Raw genomic sequence first — 24,319 nt, 5'->3', positions numbered from 1 at the left:
TAAGAGTTAATTTCGCATTTTATGTCTATTTTATTTTTCATTAAATATTATTTATTTTCTTAATACCTAGATGACTCATAATAATTAATTAAGAGTGATTGATTATGTTATTACTATAAAAATTAATATAATTTTATCATATCCAATAGTAATCATTGATAATTCACCGAAATAGTATATTAATTAGATACGGGATATTATATTTGCATATGCAAAATATGATATTATTAAATATTATTGGATAGTGAATTATATTTATCTTTCACAATAATAAAATTTTACTATATATTTTTCTTTATTTCTTTTTAACTTGATACAATAACCCAACACAAATTCTAAGAAAATATTCATTAGAAATTTATTTTATTAAATTAAATTTATACTTTAAAAATTTAAAGTTAAGTTTAAATATTAGTATTTCTATATAAGAAAAAAAAATAATTTTAAAATTTAAATTTACTAAAATAAATAAATAAATAAAAATATTATTTTTCTATATAAAAGTCAATTAAAATAATAAAATTGATTTACTTTAAATATTTAGTTGCAATTAATTAAGATAAATTTTTATTTTGTCATGATTTATGGTGCACTGATAAAATTTTGAGAGTTGAATAGAACTTTTATCTATTTTTAAAAAAGTATTTTAACTTGTTAATTATTGTGATTTATAATAATTTTTACGTAATTATCAAATAATATATTTACTCCTTGTGTCCCAATTTATGTGGCTTCGATACAATTTTGAGAATCAACTAAAATTTTATATATCTTTTAAATATTTTAAGTTGTTAATTATTATGATTTGTGGTAACAAATTAGTTTTGAACATGATAGCCAATTAAATAAATAAAAAAAATTACTTCCAATATGTACAACAACAACAACAAACCTAGTGTATTCCCCCACACAATGGGGTCTGGGGAGGTTAAGATGTACGCAGTCCATACCACTACCTCCGAAGAAGTAGAAAGGTTGTTTCCGATAGACCCCCGGCTCAAGACAAGGAAACTTTTAATATGTAGTTATAGTTAATTAATATAAATTAATAGAATATATTAAATATTTAAACCATTATGATAAAACAATGGAATTATTATATATTGGGGCATGGTATGTAATAAGTGGGAGTGGAGAGTTTTTTTGGTAATTACATGAGAGGTGGTAGAAATCACCTCTTCTATATAAGAGAAGTACGGAATGTTTCTGTTTTTAATCACATGAGCATCAATTAAAATATCAACATATTGAATTTAAGGGTGTGCAAAAATTGAACCAACTGACAAATCAAATTGATAAAAATGTTATAGGTTTATTGTTATTGGGCTATCAACTTTTTAATGGTTTTTATAAAAAAAAAATTATTGGGTTATTGGTTCGATTTGGTTTTTTGTTATTGGGTTATTAGACAAACCGATAACATATATATATCTATAATATATTAAAAGTGTGAAGACCTTAGAAAAGTGATTTAAACTTTTTGCCCTTCATTAAAAGACTGTCCCTTAGGCAAATCTGTCTTTTCACTAATTTTTTAATTTATTATTTAATTATTTTTATTATATTAACTAGACTTCTAAAAATATGGGACTCCTAAACTATATGGAAAGAAAATTAATTAATATTTTCCTTTGATGAATTAAAAAAATACTCCTAAAATAGAATCTTATTAATGAAATACTTCTATAAATATTGAGATGCACGTTAAACTGTTTATGGTAAAATCTTTAAAAGGAATTAAATTAACGTGGAAAAGAAAATAAAAACATTTAAGAATTAAAATTTTATATTTTTTAAGAAAAGTACGCATGGTAACAAAAAAATTCCTACCACTTTTTAAGGTAAGAATTTTTGGATTTTTGTGTATAAAATTTAAGTTTAATTGTATAATTTTGATATCTATTTTATCATATTATTTTTTTGTAGTTTACAGGTGCTACATAAATGTTGGTCGGCTTTGAATAATTTTTATAGGTAAAGGTTAGGTTTAATTGTGTTATTTTAAAATCTTTGCTTTGAATTATTTTTTTAATGCAAAGGTTAGATTTAGTCGTATTATTTTTATATATCTATTATCGTATTATTTTATTAGAGTTTACAGGTATTAAATGACTTTTGGACGGCCTTGAGAAAATTTTTGTGTACAAGTTAGATTTAATTGTATTGTTTTATTATCTCTATCATCGTAATATTTTGTTGCAGTTTACGCGTGGTAGATTTTTTTTATAAAGGTTAGGTTTAATTAAATAAATTTTTCAGCTTTACATATTCATGTTGAATTTAATTATTGTATTCGTCTTTATAATTTAAACACATATCCTATTTAGTTTTATGTTTGAACTCATTAAAGTGAGATACACGCGCAAGGTGCGTACAACTAAACTAGTATATATATACATATATAATATAATATATTAAAAATGTGAAGATCTTAGAAAAGTGATTTGAACTTTTTTTCCTTCATCAAAAGACTTTTCTTTAGACAAAACTGTCTTTTTACTATTTTTTAAATTTATTATTTAATTATTTTTTATTATATTAATTAAACTTTCTAAAATATACGGGACTCCTAAAATATATGATAGGAGAATTAATTAATATTTTTCTTTCTACTTTCCAATTAGAAAAATACTCCTAAAATATGACTCTATTAAGGAAATACTTCTATAAATATTGAGATGTACGCTAAACTAGAGAACAAATCGGTTTGCCTATTGGGAGAATATGATTAATACTCATCTAACTTGATTCGATTGCATGTCTAGATTGGTGAATGCTTGATTTTTTAACCCTCATCTTTATTGTATTTGTCAGCATAATAGAATTTAATATGTGTGTGTGTATATATATATGTATGTATGTATCTTCTTTGCTTTCATTCAAAATCATTCTTTAGGGTCAAAATTTTCGCTCAGATAAGAATTAGTTGGATCAAAATTTAAAAATGTGAAGACCCTTAGAAAAGTGATTTGAACTTTTTGCCCTTCATCAAAAAACTTTTCATTAGACAAAACTGTCTTTTCACTGTTTTTAATTTATTATTTAATTATTTTTTATTATATTAACTAGACTTCCTAAAATATATGGGACTCCCAAAATATATGGCAGGAGAATTAATTAATACTCCCTCCGTCTCAAATTATCCGTCCCAAATTGAAGTGGCATATTGATTAAGAAAAATAATAGTAAATAACATGGCTATTTTACCATAGTACCCCTATTAAATGATGTTTAAATTTTAATTTAAAGAAAAAGTAATTAATGCAAAGGGTAAAACATGAAAAAAAATTGTCTCTTTTTTATTAATGAAAAAAGACAAGTAAAATGGGACATCAAATTAGGAAATTTGGGACGGAGGGAGTATTTTCCTTTCTACTAGACTTTTTAAAATATATGGTAGGAGAATTAATTAATATTTTTCTTTCTATTGTTCAATTAGAAAAATACTCTTAAAATAGGACTCTATTAAGGAAATACTTCTATAAATATTGAGATGTACGTTAAATTAGAGAACAAATTGACTTGCCTATTGGGAGAATATGATTAATACTCATCTAACTTGATTTGATTGCATGTCTAGATTGGTGGATGCTTGATTTTCTAACCCTCACATTCATTATATTTGTCAGCATAATAGAATTCAATATGTGTGTGTATATATATATGTATATATATATATATATATATATATATATCTTCTTTGCTTTCATTCAAAATCATTCTTTAGGGTCAAAATTTTTGTTAAGACAAGAATTAGTTGGATTAAAATCGAAACTTTGTATTTTTTTATAGCTTACAGGTCGTAGATGGTTTTGAAGAATTTCTTGTGTAAAAGTCAGGTTTAATTGTATTATTTTGATATCTTTATTATTTTATGGTTTTATTTTAATTTACAGATGTTAGATGAATGTGGATCGGCTTTGAAAAAAAAATTTAAGTAAAGGTTAGGTTTAATTGTATTATCGTAATATCTCTATTAGTTTGTTATTTTGTGGTAGTTTACAGTTTGTAGATGAATCCCGATCGGCTTTGAAAAATTTTATGTGTAAAATTTAAATTTAACTGTATTCTTTTTATATTACTTTTATCGTATTATTTTGTTGTAATTTACAGGTGCTAGATAAATGTTGGTTGGCTTTGAGGAATTTTTTAATGTAAAGTTTAGGTTTAGTTTTATTATTTTGATATCTCTATTATCGTATTACTTTGTTATTGTTTACAGGTGGTAGATGAGTGTCAGACGACTTTGAGAAAATTTTTGTGTGTAAAGATTAGATTTAATTGTATTATTTTGATGTCTCTATCATTGTATTATTTGTTGCAATTTACAGATGGTAGATGAATGTTGATCAACTTTTAAAAATATTTTTGGTAAATATTAGGTTTAATAAATAAATTTTCCATCTTTACATACTCAAAAGATATTAAATTTGATTATTATATTCATCTTTATTATTTAAACAAATATTCTATTTAGTGTAATGTTTGAACTCATTAAAGTGAGGTACACGCGAAAGGCGTGTACACCTAAACTAGTATTATATATATATTCTCTTAATTTCTCCTAACAAACATTTAGTTCAAACTTGAGTTCTTGTAAATTAAAACAAATCATGTAGGATTTTGGTTGTAACTAAGATTCGATTTCGTTTCATGTTAGTTATTATTTTTCTATTTTATGAGTATTTCCTTATCGGCTAAATAAAAAATCGAATCATTAAGGACTAAAAATCGATAAATAGAAAATCAATAAAAAATATCTTATTAATTTGGTTATTCATTTAGTATATTTAGAAAACAAAAATCGATAAACCAAACTGATAATACATAAATCGAACGGACCGACAGATGCACACCTCTATTAAAATCCATATTTGGTAATGTATTTCACTTATATATTAGTGAAGGTTGTGTTCTACTAATTTGTCTTCTTATGGCTACTATTATTATTATTAGAGATAATACCCTATTACCCCCTGAACTCTACCCAAAATGGCAGAGACACACCTCAACTTAAAGGAGGTTCTATTACCCCCTGAACTAATTAAAAGTGTAAATTTGACACCCTTAGTGCCTACGTGGCACAACACACTGAAGGGTCCATGTGTGCGCCACGTATGTGCCACGTAGGCACTAAGGATGTCAAAATTACACTTTTAATTAGTTTAGAGGGGTAATAGGATCCCCTTTAAGTTAAGGTGTGTCTTAGCCGTTTTGGGTATAATTCAGGGGGGTAATAGGGTATTTTTTCTTATTATTATAGTACTATTACTACTATTATTATTATTATATTACTATTATTTTACTTCTACTATTACTATATTGCCTTCTTGTGGCTATTATTATTATTATTATTATTATTATTATTATTATTATTATTATTATTACTTTACTAATATTTTACTTTTGCTATTACTATTATTATTATTACTACTTTACTACTATATATAAGTGAAAGTTGGGGTGACTACCAAGGGTATTTCGGTAACTTTCATCACCCCAACCTTCACTTATATATAGTAGTAAATGAAATGGCTACACACGCATATGGTTTTTTCTTATATTTATTAGTTTTGTCCTCATTTTTATGGTACAATAAAATGGCTACACATGCATATTGTTTTTCCTTATGTTTATTCGTTTTGTCCTTATGTATTATTTTAATAATATTTTATTTAGACCTTTGTAATTGAATTATACATGGTACTATTTTTTTATAAATATCTTTTTGTTCCTTATTAAATGACTATCAAGGTTATTTCGATAATTTTATGGTGCAATAAAATAGTTACACATGCATATTATTTTTTCCTTATATTTATTAGTTTTGTCCTCATTTGTAGATGCAATAAAATGGTTACACATGCATATTACTTTTCTCTTATAGTTATTAGTTTCGTTCTCATGTATTATTTTAATAATATTTTATTTAAACATTTGTAATTGAATTATACATGGTACTATTTTTTTATAAATATCTTTTTGTTCCTTATTAAATGATTACCAAGGGTATTTCAATAATTTTATGCTGCAATAAAATGGTTACACATGCATATCCTTATATTTATTAGTTCTGTCCTCATGTATAATTTTGATAAAATTTTTATTTAGACCTTTGTAATTGAATTATACATGATAGTAATTTTCTATAAATATCTTTTTGTTCATAGTAATTTTCTATAAATATCATTTTGTTCCTTATTAAATTACTTATTTTTAATACTCCAAGGTATTTTGATAATTTTATGGTGCAATAAAATGGTTACACATGCATATTATTTTTTCCTTATATATATTAATTTTATCGCCATTTTTATGTTGCAATAAAATAGTTACACATGCATATTATTTTTTCTTATGTTTATTAGTTTTGTCCTCATGTATTATTTTAATAATATTTTTATTTAGACTTTTGTAATTAAACTATACATGGTAGTATTTTTTTATAAATATCTTTTTGTTTCTTATTAAATGACTACCAAGGATATTTCGATAATTTTATGGTGTAATAAATATTTCGAAATCGACGTATGTCTCCTCAACTTATATATTTGAAACTTTCAAATGAGACGTGCATGATGTACTTTTCCAAGAATGTCCAAACAAAAGAAGTGCCACTAACTGTAGTTGCAACAATTTAGCTAGATTTTTATCCACTTATAAAATCACTTTTGTATTGGTAGGACCAGTCTAGCAAGCTCAATTTATTCTACACTGAATGTATATATTATGTTAACATCAGTTCATTGTACAATATTTCTTTTCTTTTACTCCAATACTAAACTATTAAAACAAATAGGAAATAATCTTCCCCAAAGTTGGATCTCTTTGGCACATTAGTGTTGCCAAAATGCCCGTGTCTTGCATGGGCACGGATATCTAGTTTTATTAGGTATATCAATTTACGCATGCAAAAGATTTTTCGAAATTTGAAGTAATAGAAACTTTTAATCAGGAGTTCAAATGTACAATTCAGAACGTTAATGTCAAAAAAAAATTTTCTATATTTAAAGGAAATATCGACAGACATTTCAACTTGTCATTGTCTTTTACTTCGACATCTTTAGTAGATAGTGTTCATTTTAAATACGTAAATCAGCTATCAACTATCTTTTTGATATTTTTTTTTACAATCATCTAATATTATAAAATATGTGTAATATACACGTTGATGACATGAAATAACGACTAATTAAAAAAATACATGTGACATTCTTGTGTAAAATAATAATTTAAAATAAATTATAATTAAAAAATCAATAATTTGAAAACAAATCTCTGCACCTCTTTCTTTCCTCCTTTCCGTTGGTTCATTTTCTGGCTCCAACACTATTACAACCTCCCCTCCCCTCTTCAGTTTTTTTTTTCTTTCGTTTCGTTTAATTTAGATGAAGGAAAAGAAGTTGTAACTGCCCTAAACTCCGGCGAAGCATTGGTGGTCAAAGTTTCTTTCTGAAACTCATCAAGTTGAAGAATTTTTTAAAATCCAACAATGAAGAATTTCTATTTTCTTGAAAATTTTCAAGAACCCATTAAAGAGTTTTAGTAATTGCTTGAAGTTCTAACTTCTCATTACTTGAAGAATTCGAACTGGGGAATTTGTAGAGTTCGGCCGAAGCTAAACTTTCGATGGGAGAGCAAAGGAAATGGTGATACCGGCAAGTTTATGTAAATGAGGTTAAACAATTATACAATCAATGGTGGTAGTGATGATGATTCTAGCGGGTTTATGGTGTGGGGAGACCAAAAAATGATAATGAAAAAAAAGGTCAAAAACAATGAAGAAGCATAATTCTTTAATATTTTTTGAATAAATAAGAAGTTTCACGCGCTGAGATCGAGTGTGTCACACTCATCAAGCCATGTCAGCGAAAAGTGTTAAAATGACATCATTGGTGGCTGATTTTAGGTGTATAAAATAAACACAGATTTAAAATATCAAAGTGAAAGATCGTGGCACGTTGAGGTGCTTGTCGTTGTGTTTGGTCTTCTACTAATAAGTAGTCGAGAGAGCAATCCTTACATAGGGAGATGACACACTTTATGGATGTGTTTCGTATGAAGGAAAATGTTTTTCATTAAAAACATGTTGCTTTCTTATTTATTTTCTTATGTTTGATTAATAAGTAAAAAATATTTTCTAGTTTTTGGTTGGTGAATGAAAAAATATTTTTCAGAAAATACATTTTAGTGTTTACCTAAAGAGTAGAAAATAAGTTCTAGAAAAATAATTTTTTATTTAGAAAATACTTTTTTAAGGTGTGTTCGGTAGGAGAAAAATATTTTTTAGAAAAATAAGTTGTTTTACTTATATTCTTGTGTTCGTTACGCAAGTAGAAAAATATTTCTGAAAATATGTGTACATTTAACAAAAATAAAGAGTAGAACAAGTAGGATAAGAAGGGCAGGTAAGAAAAGATTTCGAAACTTCTTTAAAAAAATTAAATTCTTTTTTTGTGGGGAAGGAGACTAATAGGTGTATAAAAAAAACTAAAATTCTTTAAAAAATAAATTTTAAAAATTTAATTTTTGGGGGGAGAGAGGAGGAGGGGTTGGGGTCGGGGTCGAGAAGTAAAGGTGAGGTAAGAAAAAAATAAAAATTTAAAAAAATAAATTTTTTAGGAGGTGGGACAAGAAAAAATCTTGAACTTTTTTAAAAAAATAAGTATTTTTTTGGAAGGGGTTGGTAGAGGGTGGGTGCTAGGGGTAGGGGATGAGATAAGAAAAAATTGAAATATTTTCTAAAAAAGTTAAATATTTATTTTGGATGGGGTGACAGGGGTGGGAGTGGTAGGGAATTGGGGGTTGGGAAAAGGGTCAATGATTTTAAGAGTTGAATGAATATATCAATTTGAGAGTGAGGTTGAAAGAAAATTTTAAAAATAATTTTCTTAGTTTTTAAAGGGAAGTCATTTTTTTTAAAATTTGAGCAAAATAAATTAATTTGAAAAACATTTTTCAAAACATTTAAGTCAACCAAACATAAGAAAATTAGAAAACATTTTCATACCACACACTCTATATATAATGCTGAAATGTTTTACAATTTCTATGGATTGGTTAATGTGGACAGCCTCGTTCAGCCGAATCTCTCCTTTGGTCCAAGAAAACACTACGTAAATATCAATAAATTCATAATTTAGTATAGCTCCATCAATGTGTTCATACAATGAGTAATCCAGGGAGGTGGGGTGGAGGCGGGAGAACAGTGAATGGAGTAATTGGTTCATTCATTAACGAAGCCGTACAAAATATTAGCAAAACAGGGCTTTTACATATGAAACAGAAGCCTCAAATGAAAGTTATTCAGCATTGAACTACAGTACTTTCAGCAACACCATCCCTGCGTCCCAAGTATGGCTGGACACAATCCATGCACTGTGAAGCCTGTTTTTATAGTAGCAATCACTTAACAAAGGTAATTTAGTGACATCTTTTTTTATGTAAAAATTTACCTATATCACAATATGTTTACAGCTATTTACCTAAAATTTCATCTTTTTATTAAATTTTTGAAAATCCGACCTTTTAGTGGTTGCAGATACATATAACTAATGTGAGATACATTTAATAATTAAATTAATTTGCATAATTTAAGAAATGTAACAACTAAAGTTGCATTAATTTACCTATTAACCTAACTAATAATAGTAAAAGTTGAATAAAATCCCACGAAAAAAAAAGTAATTTGTTTGTTATTCCACCTTTTTAAACAAATTCTCTTCCATAATCAGTTTCTAGATAGAAACGATTCCTACGACTTTTTTATTGTTTTTTCTTGATTTTGTTTGAAGTAATTGCAATGAATATTTTAGTGTTGTTACGTTATTCCGGCGTTTGAATTAACGGTATACAGTACGATGACTATAAGAGTGATGGAATCATTGTTAGTGAACATGTAACGTGTAATAAATTGATTTCGATCGTTGCTGTATAACTGGAAATTGACAAAAGCAAAAAAAAATGAAGTCTCGTTTGTTCTTTTATAAAAAATTTCCTTTTTGATATGATGTATATGTATATTTGGTATTCTACACGATGATGGTAACTAGTACGATAAAGTCCAATAATATTCATACCTTTATGAAATGGATAGAACTTTCAGTTCGAGATAGGTACTTACTTCAATTAAACAATTACCCCAATTGAATTCCAAAAAATAGAGACATAAAATTTAAAACGTTATTTTTATAAGCTATAAAATACTATGACGGTAAAAACATCTTTAATATAGTTTCATAAGTCTAAAAAAGTTAGAACATAAAACTTTCTTATTGCTAGGGAGGCTATTGGATTTTTTATCTGAACCCTTATACAAGTTTAAAACCCAAATCATATATCGTTTGACTACAAAGTCAAATTAGCAAAAGTTCCCTAACAAATTACTTATCAAAGCAAATTCAAAAATAGAAAATCTAAGAATGTTGTCTTTGACAAATACATGCATCTGTTCTTGATTTTCTTGCTCGATCTCAAGCATAAGAAGATATTTGGTAATTTGTCCAATATAATTGGACAGTGGAATGTTGAGATAACATTCAAAAATTGTCTTTGCAAATAAATCGATCATTTCTTGATGGACAACCTCTTTAATCTCATCTTTAAACTTTAAATTACAAGAACTTTCAAATCTTAAAGGATGCGGTAGAAGATCCTTTATAACGTAACTTAATACCTGAAAAAAATTCAAACATCAAAATACTAAAATAATAAGAGATACATACATCTATTTCAACACAGAACACAGAATCAAAGATACAAAATGTATAAAATGTATATTATTTTACAGAATATCTATCTTTGGTATAAGTAGTTGAATCAAAAAAACAAATTATTAGAGATACATACAATACAACCTCCTCCATAATATGTATCTTTAAGCTTACTAGCATGTATCTTCTATATGCTTATTTCACAATAACTTAAAAAATAAGATATACATATAAATGCATAAACAGAGAACCAGAGATACAAGATAATACAATATGTATCTTTAAGCTTACAAACATGTGTCTTTTGGTATGCTTATTTCAATAAAACTTAAAAAAACCAGAGATACATATGAATACATAAACAGATAATCAAATATACATGATATTGCAATATGTATAATTGAACTTACTAACATTTTTTTTTGGTATGCTTATTTCACTAAGACGTAAAAAAATAAGAGATACAAGTAAATAGATAAACAGAGAACAAGAGATACAAGAAATTAGAAAAGTATCATGTATGTCTAAAAATGTATCTCGGCCTAATAGTGCCCAGATTTGAACATGCAAATACCTTTGAAAGCTCATCTCTGAAAATAACTTCAACACTTTGCTTCATTTTGCAGGAACTTTACCTCCAGAACTGTTAGATCCTCTTTTCTTAGAAACATGCACTTCTTTTTTCTTAGCATTTTTTGCATGATTTTCACGCAATTTTTTCATCGTAGATGGATCGTTCTTGTGCTTGGATCTATTTTCATTAGAATCATCAGAATCTGTAATACCCCGCATGTTTCTAAGCTAGAAAGTGAATAAGTATTCCTACGTATGAAATCTCCTATCCTGTGATTCATACTTGAGTACATGACTTACAATGATTATCCTAGTGATAGGATAGCTTATGATGCATTAAGCATGTTCATATGAGTCACTTAAGGTAATACAAGCTAAGAGTTTTTGAATCCATCAAGTTTTAGTGTTCGATTTTGCAAGGGTCATCTTTGAATGAGTATAACTCGATGTTAATGTGGTATTTTGGCTGATTTAGACCCACCAAATTGTAGATAATCAAATTATCTTTCCAACGATACCAATTTCGCCTTAATCCAATACCCGAGCGAAAAGTTATGCCCATTTTCGTGAGAGACGGTAAGGATAGGCGATTGGTTAGGCGCTGCCCAACCCAAACATAGGCGATTGGTTAGGCGCCGCCCAACCTAGCTTAGGCAATCACTTGGGCATCGCCTAAGTCAGTTCCAGGTGCCAAAAACACTCAATTTTGAGTTATTTTAAGGGTAATTAAGTCTTTTAACACTCCTTACACGTCCCTAAACTTAACCCTACGAAATATATAGCTTCTAAACATATTACAACCCTATTATCATCTCAAATCTCATCATCCAAGAGCACTAAAAGAGAAAAACAACTAGGGTTGCGTAACTAAGCTTGAAGATCCGATTTCAAGGAAATTCCTCTGTCAATCATCAAAAATCTTCCTTCTAAGGTATGCGTGAGTTGATTTATGGATCCCTTTCATCTATAAAGCTCAAAAACCCTCTTAAGTATGATTTCTATATTGTTGGGTGTTGATGATCATGTTATTGATATTGGGTGATTCCCAAGATGAAATCTTTATATGTATTTTTTTTTTAATTTCATGATATCATATGAGTTGGAAACATGTAAATTTGGTTGTTCATGATGTATAATTTGATGATTTCACCTATGCTTAAGATGTGCATGTAAGGTGTTTGATAAAATGCCTAAGAAACTAGAAGTCATGCAATATATCTAAATTGTGACTAAGTAAAGGATTCATGATATGCCCTTACGTTCCAATGACTTCTATGTTGATAATGTGCCTTGTAAATGTTGTTGGAATACTCATGAACTATTCTTATGAGATTATGCTATGTTTACTTGCAAATCCTACTTATGAACAAGATGTATGATAACCATGAAATCCACATGAACTTCCATGCTATCGATATGTGTTGCCAATATGATTATGCAATGAACATGCTATTAAGATTGTGCAAGTACTTCCATGTGATATGAAATCCTTTCCATGCAATACATTATTGATAATCATGCTTAGTATGAGATCCCTACTTATGATATTATAAATTATGGACTCTACTCTTATGATCAAGTCAGTCATGTGTGTCAGTCCTTCCATCGAGTCATGGGGGTACTTGTACCAGAAAACTATAGCTGTGTGCCTAGATCCATGTCATGTTTCACGATATTCGAACTCAAGATATGATTTCATAGACTTCAGTCAGTCATGTGACTCAGGAAAACCTCATGATCTTAGTCAGTTGTCAGATATCAGTAACATTTCGTCAGTCAATGGAATTCAGTAAGATTAAGTCATGCACAGTCAGTTATTCATGTCCAGTCCCTCCAGATGGGAGTAGAAGTTAGCACCAAGTGAACCCAAGGATGGGAACTCACCCGCCAGTTCAGGGTGTGATTCTTAGTAGTCATCCTTGTGTTCCAGAACTATGTAGCTAGCATAGGTTGAAAATAAGAAGGAAAGGTGTTAATTGGATTTAAATATTATAATAGTACAAAAATTTGAATAAAATAAGATACAACTTAGTATAGTTCGGATCGAATCACACAAAATTCAACGATTTAAATCTAATTCAAATTTTAGAAGTCCTATAGTTTTATAGTAAAAAGGAAGAAAATAACAAACCTTTTATTAATTGGTCATTTTTGTAAAGAAAAATTTCTCTCTTTGAAGTCAACAATCTTCATCTCATTCTAGTTCTAAAAATAAAATTGAATCCAAAAGAAATCGCAATTGTATATAGCTTGTTCAAAACAAATACTTTATCACAATTTGAAGTCATGGAAGGATATAATTTATCTCTAACTTTAGAGATTTTTCAGTCTTACTCTCAGATCCGGCACAATACATATATACTCTCATCTGTATTCATCCAAAAGATAATAATAGGACACATAAAATTGATTTAATTAAATTATCTTTCTCTATGAATGAAAGATTAAACATAAATTTAGAACAGAGGAGACTGATTACCGTTCATCTCCAAGCTCTTGAAGAATCTTAGATATGTTCTTCTTCTTTTCTTTTTTTAACTTTAGTTACAAAAATATCAAACTGCTGCAATGCACATCATTCCAACCTAAACTATTTTTTTTATACCAAAATTTTGAAATAATCGCCTAAAACCTAAATAAAGAGGCAATAAAATGGAGAGAATAAAAAAAATGAGAAAACCTATTAATGAAGACTCCTAATTATACTAAACGTGAAAATTTTGTTAACAAAAATAACCAAAAAAAGTGAATGAAATTTTCCTGAAAATTTTGTTAACAAAAATAATCAAAAAAAGTTAAGGAAATTTTCCTGAATTGGGCCGGATAGTGCGCATAATTGTCGTGTATTAATTATTTTTTATTATAATAACTCTTACCAAAACTCATGAATTGTAGTCTATATTAATTATTAATTTTCTTTACCATATATATTTTTCTCTTACTATATATATTTAGGAATCCTTTAATTATAAAAATATACACATATATATATCATATATTTAATGACTCTTTGATTATTAATTTTTCTACTATCTCTTACCATATATTTTTATACTTTTTATTTTAAATATTTACTCCCTCCGTCTCAAATTATGTATCATCATTTGATCAGACACGATATTTAAGAAATAATTATTCACTTTATTAAAGTTTCAAAATTACCCTTGTTAAAAAAGGAGTAATAATATTTAAAATTAAGTAGGACTCCTTTTAATTGAAAAAACAAATAAAAAAAAAGAGTAATAGTATTTAAAGTTAAGTGGAACCACTAAGGTAAAATTATAATTGTATTTTTATAAACTTACCAAATAAGGAAAGGCGACATTCATTTTGAGATGGACCAAAAAAGAAATGGCGACACATAATTTAGAACGCGGGGAGTATTAATTAGAAAAAATAAGTGAAAAGACAATTTTGTTATTGCGAAAACTTTTAATGAAGAATATCTAAGAGTCTTCACACTTTCAATATATTATATAGATTATAAATATAGATGTACCAAGAGTCAAATATTAAATTCGGTGTTTCAAATAATTATTTAAAAGGTAAAAAATATTAGATAATAAAATCTCTTTAAGTTTGTGATTTTACATAATTTTAACCTCCAAGAGAACGGCGGCTGGAGCCTCATGATTCCATTGTACTGATGTGGGCCGCTGGCTCAAGATCCATGAACCATATGCTTGTTTAATACTTTCTCCGTGCCATTTTATCTGTCTCAAAAAAAAAATACACCTTTATTTATTTGGTAACTATTTAAAAACACAATTTCATACTCTTATTGATCCCACTTTCTTATTTGTTAACTAATTAAAAACACAATTTCATACTCTTATTGATCCCACTTAATTAAAAATAATAATAATACATTATTTTAATAAAGGACAATTTGGTAAAAAACATAAGCCTAGTCAAACAATGACACATAAAATGAGACGGATGAGTAGCATAAATATGAAGTTCCAGTGAATCACCATCAGGTTCTGAAAGAAAAGTGGCTGGACGTAAGTTCTCAACACTATATGTACCAATCCTGTTAACCTTCAACAGAGACCCCAAATAACCTACATTTAATAACCTGTCAATCAACATAAAATCTTGTCAATCAACAACTGGGACAATTCTGTGTTTGCCAGGCCAACCTGTGGGCTTCCACCAGTACTCGGACAATGGCACCAAACTGATGAACCATGGTCTTACCAAGTTTTGGAAAATTTGCTCAAGTTCAAAAAAACAAAGACATTGTCTACTAAAACTGCCCGATGTTTGCAAATGGAGCTGGCCATATGTGGGCGTCAACCAGGGTTAATCGAAAGGGACGAAGCAGTAGCTTGATCAATAAGAATTATTTAGAATAACCAAATATCAATATCTTTTCAACACTTGCGACCAAAATTTGCAGGACTATCAATCCTTGTTCACCTGGATGACCACAACTGCTGATAGCCTGATATATGTAGGGTACTCAAAGCAGTTAAACTAACAGTGGACACAAAGTGTTGTACCAACTTAATTACATCTAGAGCTGCAAGAAAATTTTTTAAAGCTGGGTATTTACATACGGAAATAAGCAAAAGCAAGATTATGACCAGGCTGACAATTTATGCATGTACAGAAGCTGCATCAATGTGGAGAGACCAGCCATCCAGAAGCTAAAAGGGACTTGATGTGGCAGGTTACCACCTTCCAAAATCCACAAAAACGCTACAGCTGGATGAATGTAGTTGTTTCCGCAGATTTTTATAAACCTGTAAATTTAGATAAGTTGTCAACTAACTAGAAACTAAGCAGGGCAACTATCGCTCCACGTCCCCATCCCAATTATGTCACACTTTCCTTTTTAGTCCGTACTAAAAAGGACGACCCTTCTTATATCTAGCAGTAACAATTTAACTTTAAGCTTCTCATTTTACCATTAATGAGATGATTTATAGCCACACAAATATCTATGGCTTATTTTAGACCACAAGTTTTAAAAGTCTTCCTTTCATTCTTAAACTTCGTGCACAGTCAAACACCTTTCACATAAATTGGACGGAGGGAGTAGTAATAATCAAAGCAACAGCTAAATTTTTTTTGTTTTTTATCTTTTTGCTTTAGTAGTTGCTTCTCAGTACCTAAATTAAGGAGGGCCTCTCTAAGAATCTTCAGGACTGGAATCATAAGGAAGCTGTAGATTCTTCACTGCTTTAGCATCATAGCCTTCTGCAACAGAAGAATTGTCCTCACCTTTTGAATTGAGAGTCCCAGGGTTCATCTGCTGCACCTCATCTTTCGTGTAGATAAAAATCTTGCGAACCATACCACAAAATTCTCTGCTTCACCAAGACAAACAGGTAACAAAGCAGCACAAGAATCCAGATAACTGCAAAACTTAGGAAGCACCGCAAAGATAATCATCTCCCATCCTTTATGACAAAGAATGAGGAAAGCACTTACTGCCATGGATCATCTCCAACAAGCATCATGTCGCCCTCATGATCAGTATATATAACCAGCCAGTTCTTGTTCCGAGACTTGAGCTCACCATTAAAATCAAAAAGGTGATCCAGTTCAGCTATCAATTCTTCATAGTTATTGAACTTTGCAAGATCCACAGACAGCCCAAGGGCCATACCCTGTTTATGAACCTGAATTCAAAATAACCCAAATTATTGATGTTTCACAAAATGTATAAGCAAAAGTTGAGCCAACAGACTAGGTTCCAACCTTGGTGCAACTCCTTGTTGAATTAACAAGGCCTCTGCCCTCTCTATCTCGAGTACCAGGATGAGAGATTTGGAATTGTTCTTCCTGATCATTGAGTGCGATCCCATCATCTAGTAGCTTTGATCCCGTTAATTGCGCAGACCTTTGATCAGATTCAGTTACAGGGAATTGATGTGGATGTACACCAAAATGCATGTTACTTGCTGAGTCAGTCGGAGAATTTTTCTGCAACATGACAGGATCAATGGAGGCAGATTTACTTACAAGGGGAATGCCAAATAGTTTGCAGTTACCCTCTTTGGATTTCATGGCTTCGGGCTGTAGTGAAGTTATGGGTTTAGGCATCATTTCTCTAGAATGAATGGACATCTGAATATAAGGCAGCGCAGACTGGGGCGTTAACCAATTTCCCTGATGATTGTCAATTCTATGACCAGGAAGGGCTGGATGTTCATTAAAACCATTACATCTAGATGTTCCCCCCATTTGACAAAGAGTATCCACACCCTTCAATCTTGAATCCATCAGATTAAGTGAGAGACCAGAAGAAACTAGCGACCATTGTTTTCCCATTAAGCTGAAATCACTTTCCTTGTCCAGTGTTTGTTGCTTCACCAAGCTAGAAGATGTTGTGTGGCCTCCAGTGGGTAAAAGGAACCCGTGGGAGGAATTCGCTTGCACCCCAAAACCTGATAAAAGATCTGTAAAAGATGATTCAGGCCTCCCTAAAGGAAGCCATTTATCTGATAGACATATCCTTGATGCAGAATCAGCCTTTTCATCATCCAGTAACGGTGGCCATACAATTGGTTTCTCAGAAGAGTCTGACTCATTATTTTCAACAAAATTGCCTCTCAAGGTCGATATTTCTTGACCTTGCAAGACCCTTGAAAACCCACTGGCTTGTGAAGGGTCTACAGTTACTTTGGATGAACCTTAAGAAAGTGTCAAAAGTACATAACAAACTCTCAGCCAGAAACGTATATATAAACACAGTGCAGGATATGAAATTCAAATATAACGGTGAGTTATATACCTTCCCTAGTAAGAACAGAAGAATCAGGAGAAGAAGGCAGAACATTTGACCGAGGCCTTTTCTGCCTTGGTATTGGAAGTGGATTAAGTGCAGGAGGGCTAAGAGCTGGCTCTACTTTCCATGGTGAAACTCGGTCTGGCCTAGGAATAGCAGTAGTATCATCCCATCGAACCTTAAAATCAGGGGAGAAAGAATGATCTTTCAGTCTATATATGGGAGAAGATAACCAATCAGAAAAAAAGTGGAAGTGGATTCTACCTTCAAGCATCTCCATTTGGACTCAGGCCAACTTTTGGGCTCAGCTTTTTCAATGCCAATTATAGTGCCAGTAAACCTATAAAATTTTGGAGTAAACAACAAAATCAGGGTTCGCACAAAGTAATTGTTTACTGTAAACCGTCACCGAAATAGTATTAATTTGATTTGAAACCACACAACACAAATATGTTCGATTAATGTCAACGTTGAAACCACCAAGTGTCACATTTAACACTAGAGAAGGAAAATGATCCTTCTATTGATGCTGACGTACCTCTGTTCTGGAGCTTCTTCGCCTTCAAACCTCATTTTAAACCTCATCCCGATGGAGTAATTGTTTTTCAGAGACTCCATATACTGATCATATGGAACTATAAACTCAGCAGGGCTCGTCCTATATACAAAATAATGAAGTGGTGAGAAAGGGAAATCCCAGAGCGATTAAGTAGGTAACAAAGTCAAATCCTTCGATCTCAATTTATGGAACAAGCTTAAAACTATTTTGCCATGGTTCTTCGGATGACTTACCTTGGTTTGTAATATACTGTGAACATTGTTTTCGTCTGAATGGCATGCCAAGCTGTAGCAAGGACACCAAGATGCATGCTATGACTGGATATGACTGATGATGGAGAATTACCCTGCTGTCTCATGGCACGTCTGACTCCAACACGAAGCTCCCCATTCTCACCTCTAACAATAGAGTGTCTAAAATTTCAGAATTTAATGAACACCAGAGAATGGAAAAGAGACGGTATGCCAATGCTAACCTAAGAAATATGAATGCATCCCCTGCAACAAGCCTTTTTGAACTTACAAAGACACTCCAACCACTCTGAAGAAGGTGCCTCCTAGGCTGGCCTGATGATAGCGTGAAAATAGAACTCAAGAAACATGGCAAGAACTACCAACTAATGAGTTTAAATAGCACACCTTGCATCAAGCAATAGTGTTCAACACTCTCAAAACAATTCCCCATGCAACAAAAAAAAGGGTTGAGAAAAGGGGGTGAAAGATCAAAAGACACCCTTAACCACACGAGCCAAAAAAATTTTTTTAATTAGTCTCTGAATCACACTAGCAATTTTTTTTTTACTCACCCTCCTCCTCCTCCAGCAAGCAATTTAAAGATACAAGGTGATTAAGAATGCATAAAGCATCATACCCCGAAATATGTGCCTGAAGCACCATTCATTTGTATGCAAATCTTTGGCCACCAACTCCTGTGTTGGAGGCTGTCGAGACATATCCTATTACAAATAATGAACCACCATAAGTCACTACATTATTCAAATCTAAGTTGCTCGGACTCTCCGAAAATGTTGCCGCACCCGTGTCGGATCCTCCAAAAATGCGCTACTTTTGAAGGATCCGACACGCACCCGATTACATTTTTGAAGAGTCCGAGCAACATAGATCCAAATACAGGCACCATAACTGCATTGAGAAACAATTCTTCTCACCAGAGGTGGGAGGCATTCATCAGCATGACGTCTCAAGACAGAAAATCCTCCATGAGTGCTGGTATCGGAGGCCGTTAATGTCTTACAAAAAGAGTGGACATGGAATCGTGGTGGCGGAGAGGGCATCGGTTCCTTCATGACTGCATTCTCATCTTGCTACAAGGACCGTTCCATTAATTTAGATGTCCAACTCAAAGATCAGAAAATTTAAAGTCTCAAAACAACATAAAAAGAAATAACAAGTAATTCTTCGTTGGCACACTGTAAACTTACATTTGGTTCTGGCATCAATGTCACTTGCGCGTACACCTCATCAGTATCTGTTTCAGCCTGTGAACACACACGAGCCAAAACATAAACACCAAAATTGCAGAATCCTTGATAGGTTATCATTCATCATGAAAAACTAAAGGGGAGCTAGGTCAAACAACAGTTTTGGGCACAACATGACTGCATTCAAAAAGTTACCTTGAGCAGGACGTTCATTACACGACAGAGGATCTTAGAAGGAAGATTATATACTGGCATCTGCTGGTCTGAAGCTTGATTTGTTGATGCTTCAACCTAGCATACAAACACATCAAATCTCAAACACATCATCTAAAACGGTTATGAATAGTGAATGGAGCAAAGATGATTAATTGGTACAATTAGGGTTTAGAAAGGACATATAGAAGTAAACCTGTTCAATATGACCTTGTGGGAAATAGAACACCAGCTCTCTTTCGCGTGGTACTGTCACAAGTGGACCTGCACAGGCACGCCATAGCTCCGCGTACAATGCTTTCTCAGCATCAACTTCAAACACAAAACAACCGCAAGATATATATAAGAGAATCAAAAATTCAAATTACAGAATTCACTAGATATTTCACAAAATAAAATAAAATTGCTCCTTTGATGTCCTGTATCTAGAAAATTTGAGGCACAAAAACAACGGGTATACACCTACTCTTCCTCACTGGTAAAGGTTAGAGTGGGTTAAAATCCCACATTGGTTGGAGTACGGACTAACGGTCAGCTTATGGGCAATCCTTCACTCGTGAACTAGCTTTTGGGTTGAGTTAGGTCCAAGTGTCATACTTTTATCGTAAACCTTTTCTATTACAGAAAAATTACCTTTTCCAGCTCCGGTAGCACTCCGGCCACTATCAGAAGTAGCCATTTCGCTGCACATACTCTTAACACAGATCTTTCATTCTCCAAACACCTCTATTAAAAATCAATCCACGGCAAAACAATAACAGGGTTTTTTCTTCAGTTAAATCAACTTCAGAAGAAGAACACCGAAAACTCAATTATTGAAATTGCTTCAACAAAATCAGAGACCCGTAAATAGCAAGATTCAACAACTTCCTCTCTATATACCAGCAATTTTTTTGTATATATATCTTCAAGGATTTTGGGGGTAAACAGTGTGAGGAGGAGACAACACAAAGAGAGCTCATTCATGAACTGATGAAGAGGACCTTAACCATGGTTAAATTTTAACTAGTGTTGGAACCGGCTATAGCCTGTGGAGTTGTGTTTTTTTAACCGGTTGGGAAGACAGTAGGATTGCTGGGGCCGAGAAAAATGAGCTGAAAGACTATTTCAAATCTTTAATTAAAAAACAGGGGATAGGTTGATTTTTCGATAACTACATTAATTATTTTAATAATTATTAAAATTATTTAATAACTTTGTCAGCTATCGAACAATTTTATAAAGTTGTCAAATAATTTTAACAGTTGTTAAAATAACTTTTATAATTGTTAAAATAATTTTTTTAGTTGTTGGAGTAAAAATATTTTAAAAACTACTCCTTTCATTTCAAAAAGAATGATCTAATTTGATTTGGCATTAAATTTAAGAAAGTAAGAAAAACTTTTAATTCTTGTGATCCTAAATTAAATTTGTGGCAAATATATCAAAAGGCTCTACAATCCTGTGGTCTTAAAGTATGTCATGTGTAGAGTTAAAATTTAAGTATTGTTAAAAAAAAAAAAAATCATTTATTTTGGAATGAATTAATCAGAAAAGTAGGTCATTATTTTTTAAACGAACAAATTATTTTCTTTTATCCTATTTTTAAGACTCGAAGACTCTCATCAAATTGAGTAATTAGTTTATACATTTTAACAATGGCATATCCCGCGGGCCCGGGTAGGAGAATTAATAAAAGCGTTTTAACGGCGTGAAAAGTTCAGCGCTTGCCGTTTGGTATTGTCGAACTCCTATTGCTTCTGCAATTAACAGACGTCTGTCGTTGACGTTAGTAGAAAGTTGTTCTATTTTCAGGGGAAGTGGCCCTTGTCGTTCTATTAACGGACAGAGTAGGATGGTGGATTTTTCCAAAAATAAAATAAGCATATTCTTAAGGGTCGTTTGGTAGAGGGTATAATAATGTTAAATATGGTGTATTAATAATGTTTGTATTAGTAATGCTTGTATTAGTTATACCAGCGTTAGTTATAATATTTTTCTTATGCAGTGTTTGATTTGATATATTAAAAATAATATATGTTATTTAATTTTTATAAAAAATATTTTGTACGACTAAAATATCCTCTCCACTTTCTTTCCCTAACCAACGAATTGGACTTCATTGTCCATCAATTCCTCAAACAGTTTATATTCATTCCCTTTTCATAAAAAAAAGTTTATATGACAAACTTTGATTTTGCAATTCCTCATACAGAAGATAGTTGTAACATGAGGAAATTAAACAATTTTTATGCACAACTTTAGAAAATCACCAAAAATAGTCATGATTTTACAGATTGGCATGAAAATTTAAGCAACAAAAAATTCAAAAACAATCTTCAAAAACAAAGAATCCAATTTCACATTCAAGCTCCCAATAACAGAACATTTAATTCTAGTGTAAAAGAGCAAACAATGTCTAATTATATGAAAAGAAGAAAAAGATGCGGTGAAAAATTTTCATATTTTTTCATGGCAGTGTAGAGAAGAGAAGAGAAGACAAAGTACAAGAACAAAGGTAAAATACAAGGAAAATAAATATTCTAGTAGAGATTTGAGGGGAAATTTAGTCATTGAATTTTTCTTTTCATTGTTGAAAGTTGCAGCAAAGAACCTTGGAAAAAAGATTTGGGGGAAATGTTTTAGTAGAGCTTTGAGGGGTAAATTTGTCATTTACTAATTAATACATGTGTTGAAATACTTGGTATTACTAATACATAGGAAATGGTGAGTATTAATAACACAACTTAATACACAATAGTGTATATAATTAATGCAAGTATTAGTTATGCATGGTCTAAAAAATGATACCAAACATGGTATTATTAATACACAAAGAATAATGCATGTATTATATTTTTAGTACACTCTACCAAACGACCTCTTAGGATGACGAATTATGGAAAACTAGTCGTACTCCCTTTATTTCATATTAGTTGGCCCATGAACTTGGCACATTTATTAAGAAAATATTAATTAGGGGTTTATTTTATCAAAACAACCTCATTAATTATGCTTTAAAAATATAAATTTGAATAAATATACTCTGTTTAGTCATTTAATATTAAGAATAGTATTAAAAAAATATAATAAAATTCTTTTGATTTTATCACAGAGATAACTAAATTGGAACAAATATTTTTAGAAAGAGGATCAACTAAAATCAAACAGAGAGAGTATAACGTTAGTGCTAAGTCCGAGTTTAAGAGGGTGTTTGGATAGACTTAAAAGTTAATCAACATAGCTTTTAAATTATTTTTTACTTTTTGAAGTGTTTGGTATTTTAAAAAGCCAAAATTTATTTTTTAAAAGTCAAAAGCTAAAAGCACCTCACTCCCTACTTATTTATTTTTTACTTATAAGTCATTATAGGTTGACCAAGTAAAAGACATTTTTGTCCCTCAAAATATTCCCTTATTCCAAAATTACTCTTGTGTAGCCCTCAATATTTCTATTTTTTTGTATTTATGACGAACTTAACTCTAGTCATATTAGTACCTCTTTTGTATGAAACTTCTAATTTATGAAATATGAATTTTTATATATTATTTTTCTTCTTTAAGATGTTCTTTTAAATTTGGACAACTATTATTGTATAGCATATGAATTTCTCTAAAAAAAAAAAAGAAGAAGAATACTCACGAAAATACCTGAACTTTGACCAGATTACCAGTTGAGCATACTGAACTTTGCGGGGGGTCCTATTACCCCCAAACTTTTTTTTCATATTTTAATGGCATATATCTGCCCACTTGAACCATTGTGTGTAAATCACACGCATTGAGGGCGTGAAAGTGTTAAAAAACGTTATAAAGTTTTTTTTTTGCCAAATAGTCCCTTAATTTTCTAATTTTTAAAAGTTTTATATTTTTTATTTATTTTTTCATTTTTTCTCTTCTCTCTTCTCTTCTATTCTCTTCAACAATGGAGTCTTCAGCAATGGTTGTTTCATTGTTGAATTGAAATTGAACACAATTTCATCACAAATGGGTCATCTTCAACACACCCAATTCAATTTCATCAGTTTAATTCAATTTCAATACACGCACACACACCAAATGGGTCATCTTTAATTCCATCAAAATGACAAAATTTAACCCACC

The 24,319-nt window shown here is 30.6% G+C and overlaps 1 protein-coding gene across 2 annotated transcripts; it reads right to left on the bottom strand.

Annotated features, from left to right (window-relative positions):
- Nucleotides 1-15,616: 15,616 nt before the first annotated feature.
- Nucleotides 15,617-21,251, bottom strand: LOC107850591 (auxin response factor 2B). Of its 2 annotated transcripts, XM_016695224.2 has the most exons (15): nucleotides 20,871-21,251; nucleotides 20,434-20,549; nucleotides 20,220-20,315; nucleotides 20,025-20,081; nucleotides 19,752-19,907; nucleotides 19,454-19,538; nucleotides 19,059-19,149; nucleotides 18,817-18,981; nucleotides 18,563-18,682; nucleotides 18,289-18,364; nucleotides 18,031-18,202; nucleotides 16,995-17,929; nucleotides 16,725-16,915; nucleotides 16,515-16,600; nucleotides 15,617-16,033 (listed from the first exon to the last, which is right to left on the bottom strand). In XM_016695224.2, exons 1-15 carry the CDS (start codon nucleotides 20,926-20,928, stop codon nucleotides 16,026-16,028), a joined length of 2,412 nt encoding a protein of 803 aa, XP_016550710.1. In that variant the 5' UTR covers nucleotides 20,929-21,251; the 3' UTR covers nucleotides 15,617-16,025. The 2 variants fall into 2 exon arrangements, with proteins under 2 accessions (XP_016550710.1, XP_016550709.1); XM_016695223.2 differs by lacking the exon at nucleotides 15,617-16,033 and having other exon boundaries at nucleotides 16,403-16,600; nucleotides 20,871-21,216.
- Nucleotides 21,252-24,319: the final 3,068 nt, after the last annotated feature.

Source organism: Capsicum annuum, chromosome 12 (assembly GCF_002878395.1).
Source record: "Capsicum annuum cultivar UCD-10X-F1 chromosome 12, UCD10Xv1.1, whole genome shotgun sequence".
NCBI classification, from domain to species: domain Eukaryota; kingdom Viridiplantae; phylum Streptophyta; class Magnoliopsida; order Solanales; family Solanaceae; genus Capsicum; species Capsicum annuum.
This window is presented reverse-complemented; position numbering and strand designations above follow the sequence as displayed.

Excerpts from the sequence above, each read along its gene's own strand:
- LOC107850591 (XM_016695223.2), bottom strand. The coding sequence starts at position 20,928 with ATGTGCAGCGAAATGGCTACTTCTGATAGTGGCCGGAGTGCTACCGGA. Across the intron at positions 20,316-20,433 it reads CACAAGGTCATATTGAACAG|GTTGAAGCATCAACAAATCA; the intron begins GTTTACTTCTAT and ends TTTGTATGCTAG. Across the intron at positions 20,082-20,219 it reads TAATGAACGTCCTGCTCAAG|GCTGAAACAGATACTGATGA; the intron begins GTAACTTTTTGA and ends GTGTGTTCACAG.